The sequence below is a fragment of the Schistocerca cancellata genome, chromosome 2 (genome assembly GCF_023864275.1).
Source record: "Schistocerca cancellata isolate TAMUIC-IGC-003103 chromosome 2, iqSchCanc2.1, whole genome shotgun sequence".
Taxonomy (NCBI): Eukaryota; Metazoa; Arthropoda; class Insecta; order Orthoptera; family Acrididae; genus Schistocerca; species Schistocerca cancellata.
Window position 1 is genome coordinate 594307606 of NC_064627.1, and position 26974 is coordinate 594334579.

Below are 26974 nucleotides of genomic sequence, written 5' to 3' on the forward strand. Positions count from 1 at the left end.
AAGGTGTAAGAACCACCCCTGGCATTACTCGCCTGCTGCCCCCCACCTTTTCATTTCCATTTAGCTTATTCTGGTTTAAATGAGGTCTAATTCATCGCTACAACTGCAAGTCCTAAACCAAGAAATTGACACGGGAGAGAACTCTGACAACAGCTTATGGACCTACATACTGTGGCAGTAATTTTTCTGTCATCCCCTGTTACTTCTTGCTCTGGCCCCAAACATTCTGGACATACACCATATCACCCACTGTCAAGGATACTTCGTGTCTCCCTTCATTGTACCTCTGAGCTTCCCGTTGATGGGTGGATGGATGATATTCTTTTGTGCAGCCCTGCACTTGTACTTGAGATCATCCACATTTAAGCCCTCAGGCAAAAGATCATTCATGGACCATGCATTGCTTGATGGGGTATTAATTTGGTAATCTAGCATGAACTTAGCTGGCATTGTCTTATGAGCCTCATCTAAGGCCATATTAAATGCTAAAGACATTCAGCTGAGGGATTGATCCCACCTCCTCTGATCCCTGGAGTGATATTTAATGAGAGCCAACTTCAGATAATGACTAATGCATTCAGCAAATGACGGCTTTGTATGGTATGGTGAAGTGGTCACATGTTTTATGCCCTGATTAAAACAAAATCTGCAGTATTTCTCGAGAAGTAAATCCTGGGCCATTATCATATTTCATTTCCCGAGAGGGACCAAAACTCATGAATATTGATGAGTACAACCATTTGCTTATTTCAGCAGTGATTCCTTTACTCATAATCAACCAATTAAAATGCATGAAAGTGTCCACCATCCCCACCAGATAAAATCAGTTGCCTTCTCTAATGCACAGTTGGAGGCCAATAAAATCAATGAACAGCTTATTTAATGGCCGAACTCCCCGATGGAATGCAACAGTTCTTTTTCATGGTTGTGTTGGGCTTACACCACTTACACTCCTGGCATTCGCCCACCATTGCCTGATTTCCATAACCATTCCCTTCCATGTCAATTTGTTTTTCGATTTTCACATGGGTCTTATGCACCCCGAGGTGATCTCCGCATAGTGATTGATGGAAATATTTAAATCTGCCAGCACCATACTGTGAGGCAAACAGATTTTAATCTTTCGTCATACCTGGTTCGATAGCACAGTACCCCTAATTTGATAAAATATACCTTTACCTGTCACTCTTCTTTCAACTCCTTCAGAATGTCCCAGAGATCATCATCCTTTTCCTGATCTTATTTAATGACTGAAAATAATGCCGGTATTTTGCCTAAAACAGCCACTGCCACATAACTAGGGAGAACTTCCTCATCCTCAATAGCTCCCAGTGCCTCCAGATTGACATGAGATGGTTGTTCAGCTCCTTGCTCGGACATACGGTTTAACTCATGTGCCACCTGGTTCTGTGTACCCCAAATCTATTTTAAGTCAGACTGAAAGGGTGATATACATACCACCCAATACACTGTTATACCAGTTATACAAGGCCTCAGTATCCAACTAAGGGCCTGATTATCAGTTTCTAACAAAAGCTGTTGATATTACAGATAGCATTTGAACTTTCTAATAAAAATAGCACAGCCAATGCCTCCATTTCATACACAGACTACCTCAATTCAGGACTTGCTATTTCCCTATAAATATAGGCCAAAGATCTACATTCCCTATGTTGTTCTTTTGCCCAAGTTTGACGCATCAGTCTGGACAACAAAGGGAGACTTAAAATCGTGAATTCCCAGCACTGGTGCCTCACAAAAAGTCTCTTTAATTGAGTCAAAAGTTGCTTGTTGGCTCTCACCCCACTTGAACTTCACTCCTTTATATCTCAGCTGGTTAAGGGACAAGGCGAATCCAGCAAAAATTTTCTAAAAATAAATTTCTAAAAAAAAATTGCCGTACCGACAAAATGAGCCACAGCCTTTTTCTTACAAGATACAGGAAAGTTAGGTAAACCACTAGTCCTTGATTGGTCAATTTTTATTCCATGCTCAGACACTAAGTGCCCTAAAAAGGATGTTTCCTGCCTGGTTAATGTTACCTTGCTATGCTTGACAGTGAGACCTGCTTTGATTAGCTGAGTCAAAACCTCCCTGAGATGTCCATTACACACTTTTCATTTAGAACCTCAGGAAATTGTTGCAACAAATTCAGTATTGGCTTTGCCTTATCCACTGACAACTGCTTAACATCAAATCTCCATCACAATTCTCAGCATGACCAACACTGGGAAAAACCAGGTGGCAACAGAATATTACCTTGACCCAAGGAGAAAACTTAAAACACAGTTCTCCTTTAGAGTAATGTAAAACACAGTGACTGTGAACCAAAACATCACACCCCAGCAACAATTACACCATGAGGTTCTTACCGACCCAAAATTTCCATGGCCAAATGTATTCACTAACCCTTAATTTGCCGTGGACTGACCTTTGGCCTCCAACATATCACCTGTGACAGAATGACACTCCTCTTTAACATTTTGCAGTGGCATCAAGCTGGCAATACCCTTATGCTTATGATACCAATCATAGTCAAGCAATGACACACTACTGCCAGAATCAACCAAGCCACACACAGTTCTGTTCCTATGGCGGTGCATACAAATTGCAGTGGACCTGTGTTAACTGCACATACCTTTCAGCAGCCGTGAGGTGACAAGTGAGCCCTCTGTTCCTGCGAGTGGCCTCGGCATCAGTTATCTGTACCATTTGCATATGGTCCCTTACAATCCGTAACGAAATAGTGCTCACTCCCACACCAAAAGCACGTGCCTCACTTCCCACCATGATCAGCCTGGTTAGTCACCATGCTTTGATTAAGCTTTGTGCACAAGCAAACCCTGTGTCTTAATTCATTTCATTGCATAATGTTTTCTACACAGACTGTCAAATGGTAAAGATCAGCAATTGACTTTGGCTTATCCATAAACATGACCCATGATCGGTCTTGCAGACGCATTCCTCCAAGCATGATAACCACTGCCCCCCCCCCCCCCCCCTTTTCATAAATATCTATGCATAAAGCTAACATAGCTATCCTTACTTGCTCAACATAATCGGCTAATACTTCATGTTCATTCTGCACCCTACAAAAGCCTTCCTCAACCAAATATCTCTGCCTCAGTTGACCCAAACATTAACTTAAAATACACTCTCTTAGACAAAAAATAGGCCCTTTCTCCCTCTATTACTTCGATAATTAACCTTCTTAATTGCCTTTCAGCTCATATGATACTTCCAACACATGGGCTTGTTCTCACAATCTAATGCTGAGCCACAACATTTCTTTAATATGTACATTGTCTTTAATTGACAGAACACTAATACCTAGAATTACAGCCAGCAGAGGGTTTGGATATTAGACTGACTTGACAAATTATTACTCTGCTTGTGACTATTTGCTCTGTAGGTATTACCTCTCCATCACCTTCACTTCCTTCCTGTCACTTCAAGGCTGCTAATTGCCTTTGCACAGAAATGACTTCGCCCTGGCAACATGGTCCATCATCGTAGATGCAGTAACTGAGCCTGAGATGGCTAAGTACCTTCTAATAATTCAACACCCTCTGTCTCTACACCAAGCAGGACAGTACCTGCAGTGGAAGTGGTATTCACCTCTCCCACAGTTTGAGTCATGACAGTGACAGATTTATCTAACGTGCCATGTAACCAATGACACAATTCAACCATGTTGCTGCCCTCCTCCACCTCTTTGCGTATGTGTAGCTCATACTGTAAGATGTCCTTGCATAAATACTTACGACTGAATACTGGCCTGGTTATCATGGTTGAGAACACTGAAAACACACCAGTGTATAATACATAAAATATAAAAGTACTTCACTAGCATAAATATTTAATTAAAATCAGATTTTGAATGCCAGTACCAAGGTATGCAGCCATTCAACAAAAACCACACTAACTCCTATGATTGGTAGGAAAGGAGGGGGGGTGGGTTGAGACCGGTGAAGGTAGATGGAATTACTTTGCAACTAACGATCATTAGCTTTAGGTGGGATGGCTTGGATACAGTAATCTTTGAGTGTAAAGCCACTTGATGATAGATTTATAAAATTTATTAACTTCATTTAATGAACATAGATTGGAACTTAGAGTATCCAACAGGATTACTTATATCGTGATTCCAAATCATAACTTGTTTTACTCAACAAAAAAAGAAAGGAAAGAAACAGTTAACATTGCTGATACATGGTACAAAGCCACGTAGAAGGTTCTTAGCAAAACTAGCAAGATTTCTTTAATTACTTTGAGGCACTAATCACACATATTTTTAAAAAAGTAAAAGAAACGAGGTAATAACAACATACAATGGCATCTTGAACTAAAGCCAAATGGTACATAGTTAGATTTATGAAGTGGGCACCCACTGTATTATCTTCAACTTAAGACAAAACCAACAGCCATGAGTGCATGCGACTAGATAATAATTATGTGTTACAATGGTTGCACAATGCCAAACACTAACCCCTTTAAAACTTATTATTTAACTGAGCAAAATCTGTAGACTACACAACATGGGCACTAGCCCCTTCAACAAAGCATAGAAAACAAAAAGACAATTTGCTTATGGCAAATAAAATTTGTACACCAAAATTACATGAACATTGGCACTAGTCCTTGGAAATTAACAACCTAAAATTTAAACCTCAAATTTAGCAAGTTTTTTCAAAATGACTTGGGATCCAACCCTTTTAAAATTACAAGATACATGACCCATACTGAACCAGGACAAATTGCAACACACAGTTTTAGATGCAGACTGTAAATGACTTAAACTTCAGGCTCTAGCCCTTCTTGAAATTTTACCCAAAGTAGCCCAGATCTATCTCACAATGTGGTTATTCAAACTCTGGCACTGGCTAGTTTGAACTACAGGTTAATAGACCAAGAAAACATGATCATCTACTATACCTTGAGCCGATGGTCACCTTTTCAGCACTAGGGAATCAAAATTATATTACCCATTCCATTGCAGTCAGTTTACAGTGCGTTTTGCTGTCAGCATAGAAACCAGCCATTGGTAAGCACAAGCCATCAGCTGATAATGTTAAGCAAGTATCACATTCAGGACATTTTGTTGATTACATGTAAAGTTCCCAGTTCTGCAAGAGATAACAGAAAGGAATGTTAATCCATGCTGGAGCATGAAAGACAACATCCATCACACTTCTCAAAGCATGAGCAAACAAAATTTTCGACATGCAGTTAATGCGATGGATCAAAATAGAACCCAGTAATAACTCAAGCACTCGTGGTGTGCTCACAGTCAAACACAGACATGTCATTGTCCCCTTCCACTGCTCTCCAGTACATCAAAACAGCTGCCAAATACTGACTGCCAAGGTGCGGTCATGTCCACCTCATGCGATTCCGTCAAACTGTGTCACAAGGAACCTCTCCTGTTGACAGCTCACAGCTCACTGTTCAAGTGCATGGACAGAGGGCTTTTTCTATGCTCAGAACAAGTATGACTCTGACTTAAGACACATCAATACAACTACACGGCTGACAGAAGGGTCCAGTTGATATGCACATATCAGATTGCAGCACAATGGTTGCAGCTTTGTTTGTAGATCACATGGCTGCTTTCATAGGTAGCTCTGCCTTTTATGGGATAGGAGATGCGTGTGACTGGTCTGGAGAAGGTGGTGCCGGGAGGATGTAGGGGACATATCTTGCATCTATGTCTGTTGCAGGGATATGAGCCATGAGACAAGGTGTTGGGAACAGTAGTGAAGTACACAAGGTGTTCAAGGTGGTTACACAATTTATACATAATAATGAAAGCATCAAGCAATATCAGTTGGAAAAATTCAGATGTAGTTGCTTATCAGTCCTCAGAATTGCAGAAAAAAGTAAGACAATTAGATATTTCTGATGCGTTCATGGAGTTTAATTTTCATAGCCATTTATGTCCTGTCATAGACATTTATTTTATAGGATATCATCTGAAATTCTCTACAACTCAGTTGGAGACATGTTACTTTTTGACATTGTTTTAATACCTTATCACTCTGTGAGGTCCCCTCGGTCTATCCATATTTATTTTAGCTAGTCAGACCTCATTTATGGTAAAGTATTATCAGCCAAGAGACCAGCAGTTTTTCCATTTATATAGCATAATCTGTCACATTGCAAATTACCTGACAAACATCAACTCCTACATCATACTCCACAAGCCACCTAATGGTGTGTGGCAGAGGGTACTTTCGGTACCACTGTCTGATTCCTCCAATCCTGTTCCACTCACGAATAGTGTGTGGGAAGAATTATTGTCGGTAAACCTCTGTATTGGCTTTAATTTCTCGAATTTTTTCCTCATGGTCAATACACAAGACATATGTGGGGGTAAGTAATATGTTGTCTGACTCCTCCTGAAGAGTGCTGTCCCGAAATTTCAATAGTAAATCTCTACATGACGCACAAAGCCTCTCTTGTAACGTCTGCCAGTTGTTTAGCATCTCTGTAATGCTCTCTCGCCAGCTGAGCAATCCAGTGATGAAATGCACTGCTCTTCATTGGGGATTTTCTCTATCTCCTCCATCAGTCCTACCTGATGGGGATCCCAGATAGATGAACAATATGCAAGAATCAGGCAAACAAGCACCTTATAAGCCACTTCTTTTGTGGATGAGCTACATTTCCTTAAGATTCTTCTGATGAATCTGAGTCTGGTGTCTGCTTGTCCCACTATTTTATATGGTCATTCCACTTAAGGTCACTCTGGATGGTTACGCCTAGATATTTTACAGCAACAACTTTCTCCTGCTGTTTGTCATCAATAGTGTAGCTGTAAAGTAGTGGATTTCTTTTCCTATGTATGCACAATATGTTACATTTATTTACCTTCAGCGACAGCTGCCAGAGTCTGTCCTATTCATCAATTCTCTGCAAGCTGTTCTGAAAATTCTTACTGTCTTCTGGCATTGCTACTTTGGTATAAACAACTGCATCATCTGTGAATAGTCTTAGAGAGCATCTCATGCTTTCTCCTAGATCTTTTATATATATTGTAAACAGCAACATTCCTATCACACTTCACTGTGGTACTCCAGATATTACCTTTACATCTGTCGATTTAGTTCTGTTAAGGTCAACGTGTTGTGTCCTGCCTGCAAGAAAGTTTTGAATTCAATTGCAGGTATGCTCTGATACTCCATAAGCTCATTTTTTTTTTTTTTTAAACGGTAATGTGGAACAGTGTCAAATGCCTTACTGAAATCATGGAACATGGCATTAACCTGTATATCATTGTCCATTGAGCTGTGTATCTCATGGAGGAACAGAGTGAGCTAAGTTTCACGGGATCTCTGTTTGCAGAATCCATGTTGATTTTTATAGTTGAGATGTTCATTTTCCAAGAACATCATAATTCTTGAGCATAAAGCATGTTCCATAATTCTACAATAGATTGATGTCAACAATATAGGTCTATAATTGTGTGGATATGTCTTATGGCCTTTCTTAAAAATGGGAATGACCTGTACTTTTTTCCAGTTGTTAGGTACCTTTCGTTGCTAGAAGGGCAGCAAGTTCTTTAGCATAATCTTATAGGTATCTCATTTGGTCCTGAAGCCTTTCCACTACTAAGCAACTGTAGCTGCTTTTCAACTCCATGATCAGTTATGTCAATATCTGCCATTTCGACATTTGCACAACAATTGAAAGGAGGGACAGTGTTACGATCTTCTGCAGCGAAAAAGACTGAATTCAATATTTGGGCCTTCTCTCTGTTATAACGAGGTAATAACAACATACAATGGCATCTTGAACTAAAGCCAAATGGTACATAGTTAGATTTATGAAGTGGGCACCCACTGTATTATCTTCAACTTAAGACAAAACCAACAGCCATGAGTGCATGCGACTAGATAATAATTATGTGTTACAATGGTTGCACAATGCCAAACACTAACCCCTTTAAAACTTATTATTTAACTGAGCAAAATCTGTAGACTACACAACATGGGCACTAGCCCCTTCAACAAAGCATAGAAAACAAAAAGACAATTTGCTTATGGCAAATAAAATTTGTACACCAAAATTACATGAACATTGGCACTAGTCCTTGGAAATTAACAACCTAAAATTTAAACCTCAAATTTAGCAAGTTTTTTCAAAATGACTTGGGATCCAACCCTTTTAAAATTACAAGATACATGACCCATACTGAACCAGGACAAATTGCAACACACAGTTTTAGATGCAGACTGTAAATGACTTAAACTTCAGGCTCTAGCCCTTCTTGAAATTTTACCCAAAGTAGCCCAGATCTATCTCACAATGTGGTTATTCAAACTCTGGCACTGGCTAGTTTGAACTACAGGTTAATAGACCAAGAAAACATGATCATCTACTATACCTTGAGCCGATGGTCACCTTTTCAGCACTAGGGAATCAAAATTATATTACCCATTCCATTGCAGTCAGTTTACAGTGCGTTTTGCTGTCAGCATAGAAACCAGCCGTTGGTAAGCACAAGCCATCAGCTGATAATGTTAAGCAAGTATCACATTCAGGACATTTTGTTGATTACATGTAAAGTTCCCAGTTCTGCAAGAGATAACAGAAAGGAATGTTAATCCATGCTGGAGCATGAAAGACAACATCCATCACACTTCTCAAAGCATGAGCAAACAAAATTTTCGACATGCAGTTAATGCGATGGATCAAAATAGAACCCAGTAATAACTCAAGCACTCGTGGTGTGCTCACAGTCAAACACAGACATGTCATTGTCCCCTTCCACTGCTCTCCAGTACATCAAAACAGCTGCCAAATACTGACTGCCAAGGTGCGGTCATGTCCACCTCATGCGATTCCGTCAAACTGTGTCACAAGGAACCTCTCCTGTTGACAGCTCACAGCTCACTGTTCAAGTGCATGGACAGAGGGCTTTTTCTATGCTCAGAACAAGTATGACTCTGACTTAAGACACATCAATACAACTACACGGCTGACAGAAGGGTCCAGTTGATATGCACATATCAGATTGCAGCACAATGGTTGCAGCTTTGTTTGTAGATCACATGGCTGCTTTCATAGGTAGCTCTGCCTTTTATGGGATAGGAGATGCATGTGACTGGTCTGGAGAAGGTGGTGCCGGGAGGATGTAGGGGACATATCTTGCATCTATGTCTGTTGCAGGGATATGAGCCATGAGACAAGGTGTTGGGAACAGTAGTGAAGTACACAAGGTGTTCAAGGTGGTTACACAATTTATACATAATAATGAAAGCATCAAGCAATATCAGTTGGAAAAATTCAGATGTAGTTGCTTATCAGTCCTCAGAATTGCAGAAAAAAGTAAGACAATTAGATATTTCTGATGCGTTCATGGAGTTTAATTTTCATAGCCATTTATGTCCTGTCATAGACATTTATTTTATAGGATATCATCTGAAATTCTCTACAACTCAGTTGGAGACATGTTACTTTTTGACATTGTTTTAATACCTTATCACTCTGTGAGGTCCCCTCGGTCTATCCATATTTATTTTAGCTAGTCAGACCTCATTTATGGTAAAGTATTATCAGCCAAGAGACCAGCAGTTTTTCCATTTATATAGCATAATCTGTCACATTGCAAATTACCTGACAAACATCAACTCCTACATCATACTCCACAAGCCACCTAATGGTGTGTGGCAGAGGGTACTTTCGGTACCACTGTCTGATTCCTCCAATCCTGTTCCACTCACGAATAGTGTGTGGGAAGAATTATTGTCGGTAAACCTCTGTATTGGCTTTAATTTCTCGAATTTTTTCCTCATGGTCAATACACAAGACATATGTGGGGGTAAGTAATATGTTGTCTGACTCCTCCTGAAGAGTGCTGTCCCGAAATTTCAATAGTAAATCTCTACATGACGCACAAAGCCTCTCTTGTAACGTCTGCCAGTTGTTTAGCATCTCTGTAATGCTCTCTCGCCAGCTGAGCAATCCAGTGATGAAATGCACTGCTCTTCATTGGGGATTTTCTCTATCTCCTCCATCAGTCCTACCTGATGGGGATCCCAGATAGATGAACAATATGCAAGAATCAGGCAAACAAGCACCTTATAAGCCACTTCTTTTGTGGATGAGCTACATTTCCTTAAGATTCTTCTGATGAATCTGAGTCTGGTGTCTGCTTGTCCCACTATTTTATATGGTCATTCCACTTAAGGTCACTCTGGATGGTTACGCCTAGATATTTTACAGCAACAACTTTCTCCTGCTGTTTGTCATCAATAGTGTAGCTGTAAAGTAGTGGATTTCTTTTCCTATGTATGCACAATATGTTACATTTATTTACCTTCAGCGACAGCTGCCAGAGTCTGTCCTATTCATCAATTCTCTGCAAGCTGTTCTGAAAATTCTTACTGTCTTCTGGCATTGCTACTTTGGTATAAACAACTGCATCATCTGTGAATAGTCTTAGAGAGCATCTCATGCTTTCTCCTAGATCTTTTATATATATTGTAAACAGCAACATTCCTATCACACTTCACTGTGGTACTCCAGATATTACCTTTACATCTGTCGATTTAGTTCTGTTAAGAGCAACGTGTTGTGTCCTGCCTGCAAGAAAGTTTTGAATTCAATTGCAGGTATGCTCTGATACTCCATAAGCTCATTTTTTTTTTTTTTTAAACGGTAATGTGGAACAGTGTCAAATGCCTTACTGAAATCATGGAACATGGCATTAACCTGTATATCATTGTCCATTGAGCTGTGTATCTCATGGAGGAACAGAGTGAGCTAAGTTTCACGGGATCTCTGTTTGCAGAATCCATGTTGATTTTTATAGTTGAGATGTTCATTTTCCAAGAACATCATAATTCTTGAGCATAAAGCATGTTCCATAATTCTACAATAGATTGATGTCAACAATATAGGTCTATAATTGTGTGGATATGTCTTATGGCCTTTCTTAAAAATGGGAATGACCTGTACTTTTTTCCAGTTGTTAGGTACCTTTCGTTGCTAGAAGGGCAGCAAGTTCTTTAGCATAATCTTATAGGTATCTCATTTGGTCCTGAAGCCTTTCCACTACTAAGCAACTGTAGCTGCTTTTCAACTCCATGATCAGTTATGTCAATATCTGCCATTTCGACATTTGCACAACAATTGAAAGGAGGGACAGTGGCCATTTCGACATTTGCACAACAATTGAAAGGAGGGACAGTGTTACGATCTTCTGCAGCGAAAAAGACTGAATTCAATATTTGGGCCTTCTCTCTGTTATAACGAGGTAATAACAACATACAATGGCATCTTGAACTAAAGCCAAATGGTACATAGTTAGATTTATGAAGTGGGCACCCACTGTATTATCTTCAACTTAAGACAAAACCAACAGCCATGAGTGCATGCGACTAGATAATAATTATGTGTTACAATGGTTGCACAATGCCAAACACTAACCCCTTTAAAACTTATTATTTAACTGAGCAAAATCTGTAGACTACACAACATGGGCACTAGCCCCTTCAACAAAGCATAGAAAACAAAAAGACAATTTGCTTATGGCAAATAAAATTTGTACACCAAAATTACATGAACATTGGCACTAGTCCTTGGAAATTAACAACCTAAAATTTAAACCTCAAATTTAGCAAGTTTTTTCAAAATGACTTGGGATCCAACCCTTTTAAAATTACAAGATACATGACCCATACTGAACCAGGACAAATTGCAACACACAGTTTTAGATGCAGACTGTAAATGACTTAAACTTCAGGCTCTAGCCCTTCTTGAAATTTTACCCAAAGTAGCCCAGATCTATCTCACAATGTGGTTATTCAAACTCTGGCACTGGCTAGTTTGAACTACAGGTTAATAGACCAAGAAAACATGATCATCTACTATACCTTGAGCCGATGGTCACCTTTTCAGCACTAGGGAATCAAAATTATATTACCCATTCCATTGCAGTCAGTTTACAGTGCGTTTTGCTGTCAGCATAGAAACCAGCCGTTGGTAAGCACAAGCCATCAGCTGATAATGTTAAGCAAGTATCACATTCAGGACATTTTGTTGATTACATGTAAAGTTCCCAGTTCTGCAAGAGATAACAGAAAGGAATGTTAATCCATGCTGGAGCATGAAAGACAACATCCATCACACTTCTCAAAGCATGAGCAAACAAAATTTTCGACATGCAGTTAATGCGATGGATCAAAATAGAACCCAGTAATAACTCAAGCACTCGTGGTGTGCTCACAGTCAAACACAGACATGTCATTGTCCCCTTCCACTGCTCTCCAGTACATCAAAACAGCTGCCAAATACTGACTGCCAAGGTGCGGTCATGTCCACCTCATGCGATTCCGTCAAACTGTGTCACAAGGAACCTCTCCTGTTGACAGCTCACAGCTCACTGTTCAAGTGCATGGACAGAGGGCTTTTTCTATGCTCAGAACAAGTATGACTCTGACTTAAGACACATCAATACAACTACACGGCTGACAGAAGGGTCCAGTTGATATGCACATATCAGATTGCAGCACAATGGTTGCAGCTTTGTTTGTAGATCACATGGCTGCTTTCATAGGTAGCTCTGCCTTTTATGGGATAGGAGATGCGTGTGACTGGTCTGGAGAAGGTGGTGCCGGGAGGATGTAGGGGACATATCTTGCATCTATGTCTGTTGCAGGGATATGAGCCATGAGACAAGGTGTTGGGAACAGTAGTGAAGTACACAAGGTGTTCAAGGTGGTTACACAATTTATACATAATAATGAAAGCATCAAGCAATATCAGTTGGAAAAATTCAGATGTAGTTGCTTATCAGTCCTCAGAATTGCAGAAAAAAGTAAGACAATTAGATATTTCTGATGCGTTCATGGAGTTTAATTTTCATAGCCATTTATGTCCTGTCATAGACATTTATTTTATAGGATATCATCTGAAATTCTCTACAACTCAGTTGGAGACATGTTACTTTTTGACATTGTTTTAATACCTTATCACTCTGTGAGGTCCCCTCGGTCTATCCATATTTATTTTAGCTAGTCAGACCTCATTTATGGTAAAGTATTATCAGCCAAGAGACCAGCAGTTTTTCCATTTATATAGCATAATCTGTCACATTGCAAATTACCTGACAAACATCAACTCCTACATCATACTCCACAAGCCACCTAATGGTGTGTGGCAGAGGGTACTTTCGGTACCACTGTCTGATTCCTCCAATCCTGTTCCACTCACGAATAGTGTGTGGGAAGAATTATTGTCGGTAAACCTCTGTATTGGCTTTAATTTCTCGAATTTTTTCCTCATGGTCAATACACAAGACATATGTGGGGGTAAGTAATATGTTGTCTGACTCCTCCTGAAGAGTGCTGTCCCGAAATTTCAATAGTAAATCTCTACATGACGCACAAAGCCTCTCTTGTAACGTCTGCCAGTTGTTTAGCATCTCTGTAATGCTCTCTCGCCAGCTGAGCAATCCAGTGATGAAATGCACTGCTCTTCATTGGGGATTTTCTCTATCTCCTCCATCAGTCCTACCTGATGGGGATCCCAGATAGATGAACAATATGCAAGAATCAGGCAAACAAGCACCTTATAAGCCACTTCTTTTGTGGATGAGCTACATTTCCTTAAGATTCTTCTGATGAATCTGAGTCTGGTGTCTGCTTGTCCCACTATTTTATATGGTCATTCCACTTAAGGTCACTCTGGATGGTTACGCCTAGATATTTTACAGCAACAACTTTCTCCTGCTGTTTGTCATCAATAGTGTAGCTGTAAAGTAGTGGATTTCTTTTCCTATGTATGCACAATATGTTACATTTATTTACCTTCAGCGACAGCTGCCAGAGTCTGTCCTATTCATCAATTCTCTGCAAGCTGTTCTGAAAATTCTTACTGTCTTCTGGCATTGCTACTTTGGTATAAACAACTGCATCATCTGTGAATAGTCTTAGAGAGCATCTCATGCTTTCTCCTAGATCTTTTATATATATTGTAAACAGCAACATTCCTATCACACTTCACTGTGGTACTCCAGATATTACCTTTACATCTGTCGATTTAGTTCTGTTAAGAGCAACGTGTTGTGTCCTGCCTGCAAGAAAGTTTTGAATTCAATTGCAGGTATGCTCTGATACTCCATAAGCTCATTTTTTTTTTTTTTTAAACGGTAATGTGGAACAGTGTCAAATGCCTTACTGAAATCATGGAACATGGCATTAACCTGTATATCATTGTCCATTGAGCTGTGTATCTCATGGAGGAACAGAGTGAGCTAAGTTTCACGGGATCTCTGTTTGCAGAATCCATGTTGATTTTTATAGTTGAGATGTTCATTTTCCAAGAACATCATAATTCTTGAGCATAAAGCATGTTCCATAATTCTACAATAGATTGATGTCAACAATATAGGTCTATAATTGTGTGGATATGTCTTATGGCCTTTCTTAAAAATGGGAATGACCTGTACTTTTTTCCAGTTGTTAGGTACCTTTCGTTGCTAGAAGGGCAGCAAGTTCTTTAGCATAATCTTATAGGTATCTCATTTGGTCCTGAAGCCTTTCCACTACTAAGCAACTGTAGCTGCTTTTCAACTCCATGATCAGTTATGTCAATATCTGCCATTTCGACATTTGCACAACAATTGAAAGGAGGGACAGTGTTACGATCTTCTGCAGCGAAAAAGACTGAATTCAATATTTGGGCCTTCTCTCTGTTATAACGAGGTAATAACAACATACAATGGCATCTTGAACTAAAGCCAAATGGTACATAGTTAGATTTATGAAGTGGGCACCCACTGTATTATCTTCAACTTAAGACAAAACCAACAGCCATGAGTGCATGCGACTAGATAATAATTATGTGTTACAATGGTTGCACAATGCCAAACACTAACCCCTTTAAAACTTATTATTTAACTGAGCAAAATCTGTAGACTACACAACATGGGCACTAGCCCCTTCAACAAAGCATAGAAAACAAAAAGACAATTTGCTTATGGCAAATAAAATTTGTACACCAAAATTACATGAACATTGGCACTAGTCCTTGGAAATTAACAACCTAAAATTTAAACCTCAAATTTAGCAAGTTTTTTCAAAATGACTTGGGATCCAACCCTTTTAAAATTACAAGATACATGACCCATACTGAACCAGGACAAATTGCAACACACAGTTTTAGATGCAGACTGTAAATGACTTAAACTTCAGGCTCTAGCCCTTCTTGAAATTTTACCCAAAGTAGCCCAGATCTATCTCACAATGTGGTTATTCAAACTCTGGCACTGGCTAGTTTGAACTACAGGTTAATAGACCAAGAAAACATGATCATCTACTATACCTTGAGCCGATGGTCACCTTTTCAGCACTAGGGAATCAAAATTATATTACCCATTCCATTGCAGTCAGTTTACAGTGCGTTTTGCTGTCAGCATAGAAACCAGCCGTTGGTAAGCACAAGCCATCAGCTGATAATGTTAAGCAAGTATCACATTCAGGACATTTTGTTGATTACATGTAAAGTTCCCAGTTCTGCAAGAGATAACAGAAAGGAATGTTAATCCATGCTGGAGCATGAAAGACAACATCCATCACACTTCTCAAAGCATGAGCAAACAAAATTTTCGACATGCAGTTAATGCGATGGATCAAAATAGAACCCAGTAATAACTCAAGCACTCGTGGTGTGCTCACAGTCAAACACAGACATGTCATTGTCCCCTTCCACTGCTCTCCAGTACATCAAAACAGCTGCCAAATACTGACTGCCAAGGTGCGGTCATGTCCACCTCATGCGATTCCGTCAAACTGTGTCACAAGGAACCTCTCCTGTTGACAGCTCACAGCTCACTGTTCAAGTGCATGGACAGAGGGCTTTTTCTATGCTCAGAACAAGTATGACTCTGACTTAAGACACATCAATACAACTACACGGCTGACAGAAGGGTCCAGTTGATATGCACATATCAGATTGCAGCACAATGGTTGCAGCTTTGTTTGTAGATCACATGGCTGCTTTCATAGGTAGCTCTGCCTTTTATGGGATAGGAGATGCATGTGACTGGTCTGGAGAAGGTGGTGCCGGGAGGATGTAGGGGACATATCTTGCATCTATGTCTGTTGCAGGGATATGAGCCATGAGACAAGGTGTTGGGAACAGTAGTGAAGTACACAAGGTGTTCAAGGTGGTTACACAATTTATACATAATAATGAAAGCATCAAGCAATATCAGTTGGAAAAATTCAGATGTAGTTGCTTATCAGTCCTCAGAATTGCAGAAAAAAGTAAGACAATTAGATATTTCTGATGCGTTCATGGAGTTTAATTTTCATAGCCATTTATGTCCTGTCATAGACATTTATTTTATAGGATATCATCTGAAATTCTCTACAACTCAGTTGGAGACATGTTACTTTTTGACATTGTTTTAATACCTTATCACTCTGTGAGGTCCCCTCGGTCTATCCATATTTATTTTAGCTAGTCAGACCTCATTTATGGTAAAGTATTATCAGCCAAGAGACCAGCAGTTTTTCCATTTATATAGCATAATCTGTCACATTGCAAATTACCTGACAAACATCAACTCCTACATCATACTCCACAAGCCACCTAATGGTGTGTGGCAGAGGGTACTTTCGGTACCACTGTCTGATTCCTCCAATCCTGTTCCACTCACGAATAGTGTGTGGGAAGAATTATTGTCGGTAAACCTCTGTATTGGCTTTAATTTCTCGAATTTTTTCCTCATGGTCAATACACAAGACATATGTGGGGGTAAGTAATATGTTGTCTGACTCCTCCTGAAGAGTGCTGTCCCGAAATTTCAATAGTAAATCTCTACATGACGCACAAAGCCTCTCTTGTAACGTCTGCCAGTTGTTTAGCATCTCTGTAATGCTCTCTCGCCAGCTGAGCAATCCAGTGATGAAATGCACTGCTCTTCATTGGGGATTTTCTCTATCTCCTCCATCAGTCCTACCTGATGGGGATCCCAGATAGATGAACAATATGCAAGAATCAGGCAAACAAGCACCTTATAAGCCACTTCTTTTGTGGATGAGCTACATTTCCTTAAGATTCTTCTGATGAATCTGAGTCTGGTGTCTGCTTGTCCCACTATTTTATATGGTCATTCCACTTAAGGTCACTCTGGATGGTTACGCCTAGATATTTTACAGCAACAACTTTCTCCTGCTGTTTGTCATCAATAGTGTAGCTGTAAAGTAGTGGATTTCTTTTCCTATGTATGCACAATATGTTACATTTATTTACCTTCAGCGACAGCTGCCAGAGTCTGTCCTATTCATCAATTCTCTGCAAGCTGTTCTGAAAATTCTTACTGTCTTCTGGCATTGCTACTTTGGTATAAACAACTGCATCATCTGTGAATAGTCTTAGAGAGCATCTCATGCTTTCTCCTAGATCTTTTATATATATTGTAAACAGCAACATTCCTATCACACTTCACTGTGGTACTCCAGATATTACCTTTACATCTGTCGATTTAGTTCTGTTAAGAGCAACGTGTTGTGTCCTGCCTGCAAGAAAGTTTTGAATTCAATTGCAGGTATGCTCTGATACTCCATAAGCTCATTTTTTTTTTTTTTAAACGGTAATGTGGAACAGTGTCAAATGCCTTACTGAAATCATGGAACATGGCATTAACCTGTATATCATTGTCCATTGAGCTGTGTATCTCATGGAGGAACAGAGTGAGCTAAGTTTCACGGGATCTCTGTTTGCAGAATCCATGTTGATTTTTATAGTTGAGATGTTCATTTTCCAAGAACATCATAATTCTTGAGCATAAAGCATGTTCCATAATTCTACAATAGATTGATGTCAACAATATAGGTCTATAATTGTGTGGATATGTCTTATGGCCTTTCTTAAAAATGGGAATGACCTGTACTTTTTTCCAGTTGTTAGGTACCTTTCGTTGCTAGAAGGGCAGCAAGTTCTTTAGCATAATCTTATAGGTATCTCATTTGGTCCTGAAGCCTTTCCACTACTAAGCAACTGTAGCTGCTTTTCAACTCCATGATCAGTTATGTCAATATCTGCCATTTCGACATTTGCACAACAATTGAAAGGAGGGACAGTGGCCATTTCGACATTTGCACAACAATTGAAAGGAGGGACAGTGTTACGATCTTCTGCAGCGAAAAAGACTGAATTCAATATTTGGGCCTTCTCTCTGTTATAACGAGGTAATAACAACATACAATGGCATCTTGAACTAAAGCCAAATGGTACATAGTTAGATTTATGAAGTGGGCACCCACTGTATTATCTTCAACTTAAGACAAAACCAACAGCCATGAGTGCATGCGACTAGATAATAATTATGTGTTACAATGGTTGCACAATGCCAAACACTAACCCCTTTAAAACTTATTATTTAACTGAGCAAAATCTGTAGACTACACAACATGGGCACTAGCCCCTTCAACAAAGCATAGAAAACAAAAAGACAATTTGCTTATGGCAAATAAAATTTGTACACCAAAATTACATGAACATTGGCACTAGTCCTTGGAAATTAACAACCTAAAATTTAAACCTCAAATTTAGCAAGTTTTTTCAAAATGACTTGGGATCCAACCCTTTTAAAATTACAAGATACATGACCCATACTGAACCAGGACAAATTGCAACACACAGTTTTAGATGCAGACTGTAAATGACTTAAACTTCAGGCTCTAGCCCTTCTTGAAATTTTACCCAAAGTAGCCCAGATCTATCTCACAATGTGGTTATTCAAACTCTGGCACTGGCTAGTTTGAACTACAGGTTAATAGACCAAGAAAACATGATCATCTACTATACCTTGAGCCGATGGTCACCTTTTCAGCACTAGGGAATCAAAATTATATTACCCATTCCATTGCAGTCAGTTTACAGTGCGTTTTGCTGTCAGCATAGAAACCAGCCGTTGGTAAGCACAAGCCATCAGCTGATAATGTTAAGCAAGTATCACATTCAGGACATTTTGTTGATTACATGTAAAGTTCCCAGTTCTGCAAGAGATAACAGAAAGGAATGTTAATCCATGCTGGAGCATGAAAGACAACATCCATCACACTTCTCAAAGCATGAGCAAACAAAATTTTCGACATGCAGTTAATGCGATGGATCAAAATAGAACCCAGTAATAACTCAAGCACTCGTGGTGTGCTCACAGTCAAACACAGACATGTCATTGTCCCCTTCCACTGCTCTCCAGTACATCAAAACAGCTGCCAAATACTGACTGCCAAGGTGCGGTCATGTCCACCTCATGCGATTCCGTCAAACTGTGTCACAAGGAACCTCTCCTGTTGACAGCTCACAGCTCACTGTTCAAGTGCATGGACAGAGGGCTTTTTCTATGCTCAGAACAAGTATGACTCTGACTTAAGACACATCAATACAACTACACGGCTGACAGAAGGGTCCAGTTGATATGCACATATCAGATTGCAGCACAATGGTTGCAGCTTTGTTTGTAGATCACATGGCTGCTTTCATAGGTAGCTCTGCCTTTTATGGGATAGGAGATGCATGTGACTGGTCTGGAGAAGGTGGTGCCGGGAGGATGTAGGGGACATATCTTGCATCTATGTCTGTTGCAGGGATATGAGCCATGAGACAAGGTGTTGGGAACAGTAGTGAAGTACACAAGGTGTTCAAGGTGGTTACACAATTTATACATAATAATGAAAGCATCAAGCAATATCAGTTGGAAAAATTCAGATGTAGTTGCTTATCAGTCCTCAGAATTGCAGAAAAAAGTAAGACAATTAGATATTTCTGATGCGTTCATGGAGTTTAATTTTCATAGCCATTTATGTCCTGTCATAGACATTTATTTTATAGGATATCATCTGAAATTCTCTACAACTCAGTTGGAGACATGTTACTTTTTGACATTGTTTTAATACCTTATCACTCTGTGAGGTCCCCTCGGTCTATCCATATTTATTTTAGCTAGTCAGACCTCATTTATGGTAAAGTATTATCAGCCAAGAGACCAGCAGTTTTTCCATTTATATAGCATAATCTGTCACATTGCAAATTACCTGACAAACATCAACTCCTACATCATACTCCACAAGCCACCTAATGGTGTGTGGCAGAGGGTACTTTCGGTACCACTGTCTGATTCCTCCAATCCTGTTCCACTCACGAATAGTGTGTGGGAAGAATTATTGTCGGTAAACCTCTGTATTGGCTTTAATTTCTCGAATTTTTTCCTCATGGTCAATACACAAGACATATGTGGGGGTAAGTAATATGTTGTCTGACTCCTCCTGAAGAGTGCTGTCCCGAAATTTCAATAGTAAATCTCTACATGACGCACAAAGCCTCTCTTGTAACGTCTGCCAGTTGTTTAGCATCTCTGTAATGCTCTCTCGCCAGCTGAGCAATCCAGTGATGAAATGCACTGCTCTTCATTGGGGATTTTCTCTATCTCCTCCATCAGTCCTACCTGATGGGGATCCCAGATAGATGAACAATATGCAAGAATCAGGCAAACAAGCACCTTATAAGCCACTTCTTTTGTGGATGAGCTACATTTCCTTAAGATTCTTCTGATGAATCTGAGTCTGGTGTCTGCTTGTCCCACTATTTTATATGGTCATTCCACTTAAGGTCACTCTGGATGGTTACGCCTAGATATTTTACAGCAACAACTTTCTCCTGCTGTTTGTCATCAATAGTGTAGCTGTAAAGTAGTGGATTTCTTTTCCTATGTATGCACAATATGTTACATTTATTTACCTTCAGCGACAGCTGCCAGAGTCTGTCCTATTCATCAATTCTCTGCAAGCTGTTCTGAAAATTCTTACTGTCTTCTGGCATTGCTACTTTGGTATAAACAACTGCATCATCTGTGAATAGTCTTAGAGAGCATCTCATGCTTTCTCCTAGATCTTTTATATATATTGTAAACAGCAACATTCCTATCACACTTCACTGTGGTACTCCAGATATTACCTTTACATCTGTCGATTTAGTTCTGTTAAGAGCAACGTGTTGTGTCCTGCCTGCAAGAAAGTTTTGAATTCAATTGCAGGTATGCTCTGATACTCCATAAGCTCATTTTTTTTTTTTTTTAAACGGTAATGTGGAACAGTGTCAAATGCCTTACTGAAATCATGGAACATGGCATTAACCTGTATATCATTGTCCATTGAGCTGTGTATCTCATGGAGGAACAGAGTGAGCTAAGTTTCACGGGATCTCTGTTTGCAGAATCCATGTTGATTTTTATAGTTGAGATGTTCATTTTCCAAGAACATCATAATTCTTGAGCATAAAGCATGTTCCATAATTCTACAATAGATTGATGTCAACAATATAGGTCTATAATTGTGTGGATATGTCTTATGGCCTTTCTTAAAAATGGGAATGACCTGTACTTTTTTCCAGTTGTTAGGTACCTTTCGTTGCTAGAAGGGCAGCAAGTTCTTTAGCATAATCTTATAGGTATCTCATTTGGTCCTGAAGCCTTTCCACTACTAAGCAACTGTAGCTGCTTTTCAACTCCATGATCAGTTATGTCAATATCTGCCATTTCGACATTTGCACAACAATTGAAAGGAGGGACAGTGTTACGATCTTCTGCAGCGAAAAAGACTGAATTCAATATTTGGGCCTTCTCTCTGTTATCTCCCATTTCCATGCCAGTGTAGTCACTGAGAGAATGAATAGATGGTTTTGACCCAGTTATTCATTTTACATACACCAAAATCTCTTAGGGTTTTTACTCAGGTTGGTTGACAACATCTTACTTTCAAAATCATTGAACGCTTCTCTCATTGCTCTCCTTATGCTCATTTTGGCTCTGTTCATCTTTAGTTCGTCAGCTAAGTTTTTACTTCTCTTGAATCTGATATCAAGTGCTCTCTGTTTACTTAGTGCTTTTCTAACACAACTATTAAATCATGGTGGATTTTTCCCATCCCTTAAATATTTACTCGGAAGATAATTGTGTAGGGCATATTGAACAATGCCTTTGAATTTTTTCCATTTGTTCTCCTCATCTTCATCTTATCACTAAATGTTTGATGCTGACTGCTGAGATACTCTGAAATTTGTATCCTGTCACCATTGCTGAGCAAATATATCTCCCAACCTTTCTTAACATTACTTGTAGTACCCATCATCATAAATGATGTCACAGTTTCATGATCAATGATACCTTCCTCTACATTAACTGAGTCGATAAGTTCAGGTCTGTTTGTTGCCAAGAGGTCTAAGACTTTACCCTCACAAGTTGGTTCTCTATCTGCTCAAGGTAATTTTTGGACAAGACATCCAGAACAATGCCACAGTTTTTATGGCATAAAACACCCAATCTATACCTGGCAAGTTGATGTCACCCCCTATTACAACGGCATGGTCAGGAAAATTACTGATGATATTCTGCAAGTTCTGTCTGAAGTGCTCTACAATTACAGATCCTGACCCAGGTGGTCTATAAAAGCATGAGATCGTCATTTTTTATCATTCTTTGATACTCAAATTCACCCAGATTAATTCACATTCAGAGTCTGTGATGACCTCACTAGATTTTATCGAATTTTTTACTGCAATTAACATGCCACCACCATTGGTGACTAACCTATCCATACGACAGACATTCCAGTTTGAACTTAGGATTTCGTTGTCATTGACATCTGGCTTCAACCAGCTTTCTTTTCCCAATACTATCTATGCATTATAACCTGCAGAAAGTGATAATAATCTGGGACCTTTCCTTGGATGCTCCTGCAGTTTACTTAAATCATATTAATCTTTTCTGTCTCTGATCTGTGAGGACCAAGATCCTTTGAGGTCATTGTGGCTGATTGATCAGGCAAATCATCTTTGCTCCCAAGGGAGAGGTCCTCTAACCTAAGAAAGACCCATCTGCACACCACAAGTGCTCCGTTACCCTAGTAGCCACATCCTGCATGTAGTGCATGCCTGACCTATTAAAGGGAAACCTACAATTCTGCACCCGATAGTGGAGGTAGAGAAATTTGCATGCGATACTCACAGAGCTGTCTGAGCCTCTGGTTTAGATCTTTGACTATGCTCCAAACCAGAGGACCGTGATCAACCCTGGGTACGATGCTACAAATAGACAGCTTAGCCTGCACCCTGCGTGAGTTGCTAGTTGCCTTCACCAAATCAGCCAGCCACTGGAAGGAGACAAAGATTGTCTCAGAACCCAAGCAGCAGGCTTCATTCATGCCAACATGTGCCACTGCATGCAGCCGGTTGAACCCAGTGCACTCGACAGCCACTGGCAGGGCCTCCTCCACATCATGGATGAGACCTCCCAGCAAACATACTGAATGCACCCTGGAATTGTTTCCTGACTTGCCTGCTGTCTCCCTGAGGGGCGCCATCACCCACCTAACATTGGAGCTCCCAATGACTAGCACACCCACCCTCTGTACTTATTTTTTTCCAGACTGGGCAGGAAAATTGACTGCTGGCCCAACAGGAGAGGCATCCCATGCTGGCTCATAGTTATCATCAACACTGGGAAGCACCTCCTACCCGTTGCTAAGTTGTAGGGAACCAGCCACACAGCCTGCTGCCTCTTTTCCCTCCTGCCCAGTGACATGTGAACCCACCACTGTCTGTCACCCACTCTGGAGTGAGGATGGACTGGTCAGATGTTGCATATTGGAAGCTGCAGCGATGTCCGGATCACCAGGGGATTCCAGTGGCACCAGTGTTATCGCAGGTCTTGCACTGGTGCCCTGATGTCACCACAACTTTTAGCATTAGCTAGAAGCTTGTCAAAAGTAGCCAACACAGCTTTCAGCTGTTTATGGACAGCAGCCAACTCTCCTTGTGTCTGCTCACAACAAGCACAGTCCCTAGTAGCCATATCATACTGTGTATAAAATAGATATAAGGTCTCAAATGGCACTACTGAGTTTGAAAATATATCAAAGGAGAATAAAGTAACATTAAAAGTTGGTGTGAAGATTTCTCACTGTACTCTGAGACCGCAAGATATTAAACAGAAATAAATTTCTCTACACGTAAAATTTACACTAGGAAGCTGCCCTACACAAGGATATTCAGAAGACTTATGCAACAACAAAAACTACAATTAATTTTCTAACCTCTATTCTACACAGTAAAATACACACATACATTACACTTCTTTACAGAAGTACGTGAACAAGAAACAAAGGCTAAATTAATTTACAGTTTATCACACAAGTGCTGCTGCTGCTCTGTGGCAAACATTGTAAACAATATTAGTTAAATAATCGATTAACTTACTAGTTAATTCTCTTTTGAGTAATAATATGCATCCTCATAAACCAACAGTCCAGTTGCTTCTGACCGGCCCCTTGCTATTTTGTTTGCCGGCATGTGGACCTGTTGTGGCTTATGACTGGCCATTTTACTTTTGCTGCTCTGGGCTACTGCGTAATCCCACTGCCACTGGCCTGCGTCATATGTTTTCATCCATGCAATGTGACCTCCATGTGATCTGCTGGCATGGCTATCTCTTTAGGCATTTAACTATTGAGAGTTAACACTCTCCCATACTACACACATCAAAAAAAGTTATGCATCACCTTACTTCCGAGAGTTCTGGAACCTGTACAGAAAATTGGAGTAGAGACCAATATAAACATCATTTTCACCCTTTTTATTGCTCATGAAAAACACACATTGCACATTGTTCCACCATTCAGCGAGACCTTCAGAGGTGGTGGTCCAGATTGCTGTAAACTCCGGTACCTCTAATACCCAGTAGCACATCCTCTTGCATTGATGCATGCCTGTATTCATCATGGCATACTATCCACAAGTTCATCAAGGCACTGGTGGTCCAGATTGTGCCACTCCTCAATGGTGATTCAGCATAGATCCCTCAGAGTGGTTGGTGGGTCACACCATCCATAAACAGCCCTTTTCAATCTATCCCAGGCATGTTCGATAGAGTTCATGTCTGGATAACATGCTGACCACTCTAGTCGAGTGATGTTGTGATCCTGAAGAAAGTCATTCGCAAGATGTGCACGATCTGAGCACGAATTGTCATCCATGGAGATGAATGCCTCGCCAGTGTACTGCCTATAACGTTGCACTATCGGTCGGAGGATGGCATTCACTAGCAAATGACAGTGTGTCAACTGTCTTAATAAATTGTACAGAAAGATATAAAAATATTAGTATCATGCATTACATTGCAAATTGGAGCCATGGTTCTATCATGGTTTGGTTTTCTACCATTTTGGAGGATTTCCAAAAACATTAGAGTAGGTTAAAGTAACTTTGAACATGAAAAAACTGAATTACATTACACAAAGCTATCACCATCAATATAAAGCACCATTGATAGTGCATTCCATGACTTCTTCATTTTTTAAAATTTCTTCATGATTGCATTTGTCTTGTTTCTCCTGCAGCGGAGCCTCCATCCCTTGTTAAAAATCTTGAAGATCGTTCAGTTAAAGACTACGAAGAAGTTGAATATAGAGTCAGAGTCAATGGTGTACCAAAACCAAAGATAACATGGTAAGTATCTGAAAAGTCAAGTTTATAGTCTTAAGAAGTTAATGATGGACTATGTAATAAGAAGTTTTATACTAAAAATTAATATTAATGTTGCACTGATCTTACTACTAACATAGGTTACAAAGGTGTGCAATAGATTCTCCACCATAATTGGCTTTCCTATTTTTGTTCGCATTTGCTTAAAAATGATTGTTGCTTCTTTGCTTTCAGTTGAAAAGAAATGTAGTTTCGCTTTCTACATATTGTGCTTCTTTACATGGGATATGACTTCCTGGTTTTCTCTGTAGCTACTGAAGAAGTGAACTTCAGTCTGACTGATGAAGATTCAACACATTTGTTAAACTATAGATTTTGATGATACCAACATTTCACTTACCTTCACTCATGTTTTATTACTTTCTATTGATGGTAAAGTTACTTAGCTTTCTACTACAAGAACAGTAAGGTTACTTAGCTTCTTCCCACAAGAATAATGGTATTGTCCATATATTTAATGTTGACTACCTGTGTGACATTAATTTCAGTAATGTTAGTTGTATGGTTAAAAGGATATGCTGAGAACTTTACAGTTACTTGGACAAAATGTAATGAACTGATAATGATGATATTGTGTTATAATGTCAAACAGTCCTGAGAAAGCAGCCATTTAACATTCTGATGGTGTGGTTTTTCTCACTATTTCCAAAACATTTAGGTATTTTTATGTTTAACAGACTTTAGGGTATTCAAAGTGAAAATGAAGGATGTTCTAAAACTCTGTTCCATAATATTGATTTTTTTTAAAATAATTTATGTAAAACACATCACAGGGTGTTATAGAGCAGAAAATTTTATTGCATAAGTCAACTCATTCCTTTAGCATTAACTTTCCTGTATCTTCTGTTACATTAAAACTTGTGAGTTTTAAACACAGAAAATGATTCTCTGTATATCATTATTTGCTCTGGCTAAATTCTTTTAGTGTCTGGGGTCACACAAATCGTATCCTAGTAATTTACTATCCTGATTTTTCTTTCTTTTTAAACAGCTCACCCAGTGGTGACCCGGTACCAAGGTGAAACCAATAATGGATCAGTTTGTGCAATCTGAGGCTCAGAAATATAATAAAAGAATTTTGTTGCAATGTGGTCACTGTCTGTCCAGTTGGTGGTACACTTAGTTGTGCAACTACACATGTACTTACAGTATTCTTGTTGTTACTAATGCCTTGTGTTGGCATAGTCCATATCAGTTCAGACAAGCTAGGAAACAATCTTACCTTCATAGGCTTGGATGATATTGTATCTAGCATATGTTAAAATGAAGGACCAAGTAAGGAACAAGTACTTTTTTTGTTTTCTCCAAAAAAATTCTGCTCCGAGATACAGCCCTCCAAAGGTTGCACTGTACATACCATTTTGAAGATGCGAATTTTGGAAAAAAATTTAAAATACTGTACCTTTAGAACAGTTCTAGA

At 39.5% G+C, this 26974-nt stretch overlaps 1 protein-coding gene across 1 annotated transcript in view; it reads left to right on the forward strand.

The window, feature by feature from the left end:
• The window catches only part of LOC126162232 (obscurin), a 720647-nt gene that overhangs the window by 429913 nt on the left and 263760 nt on the right, over positions 1-26974 (forward strand). The window contains exon 30 of the mRNA XM_049918601.1: positions 25410-25518. Within this exon, the coding sequence (XP_049774558.1) occupies positions 25410-25518 (109 nt within the window). The remainder of the gene's footprint in view (positions 1-25409; positions 25519-26974) is intronic.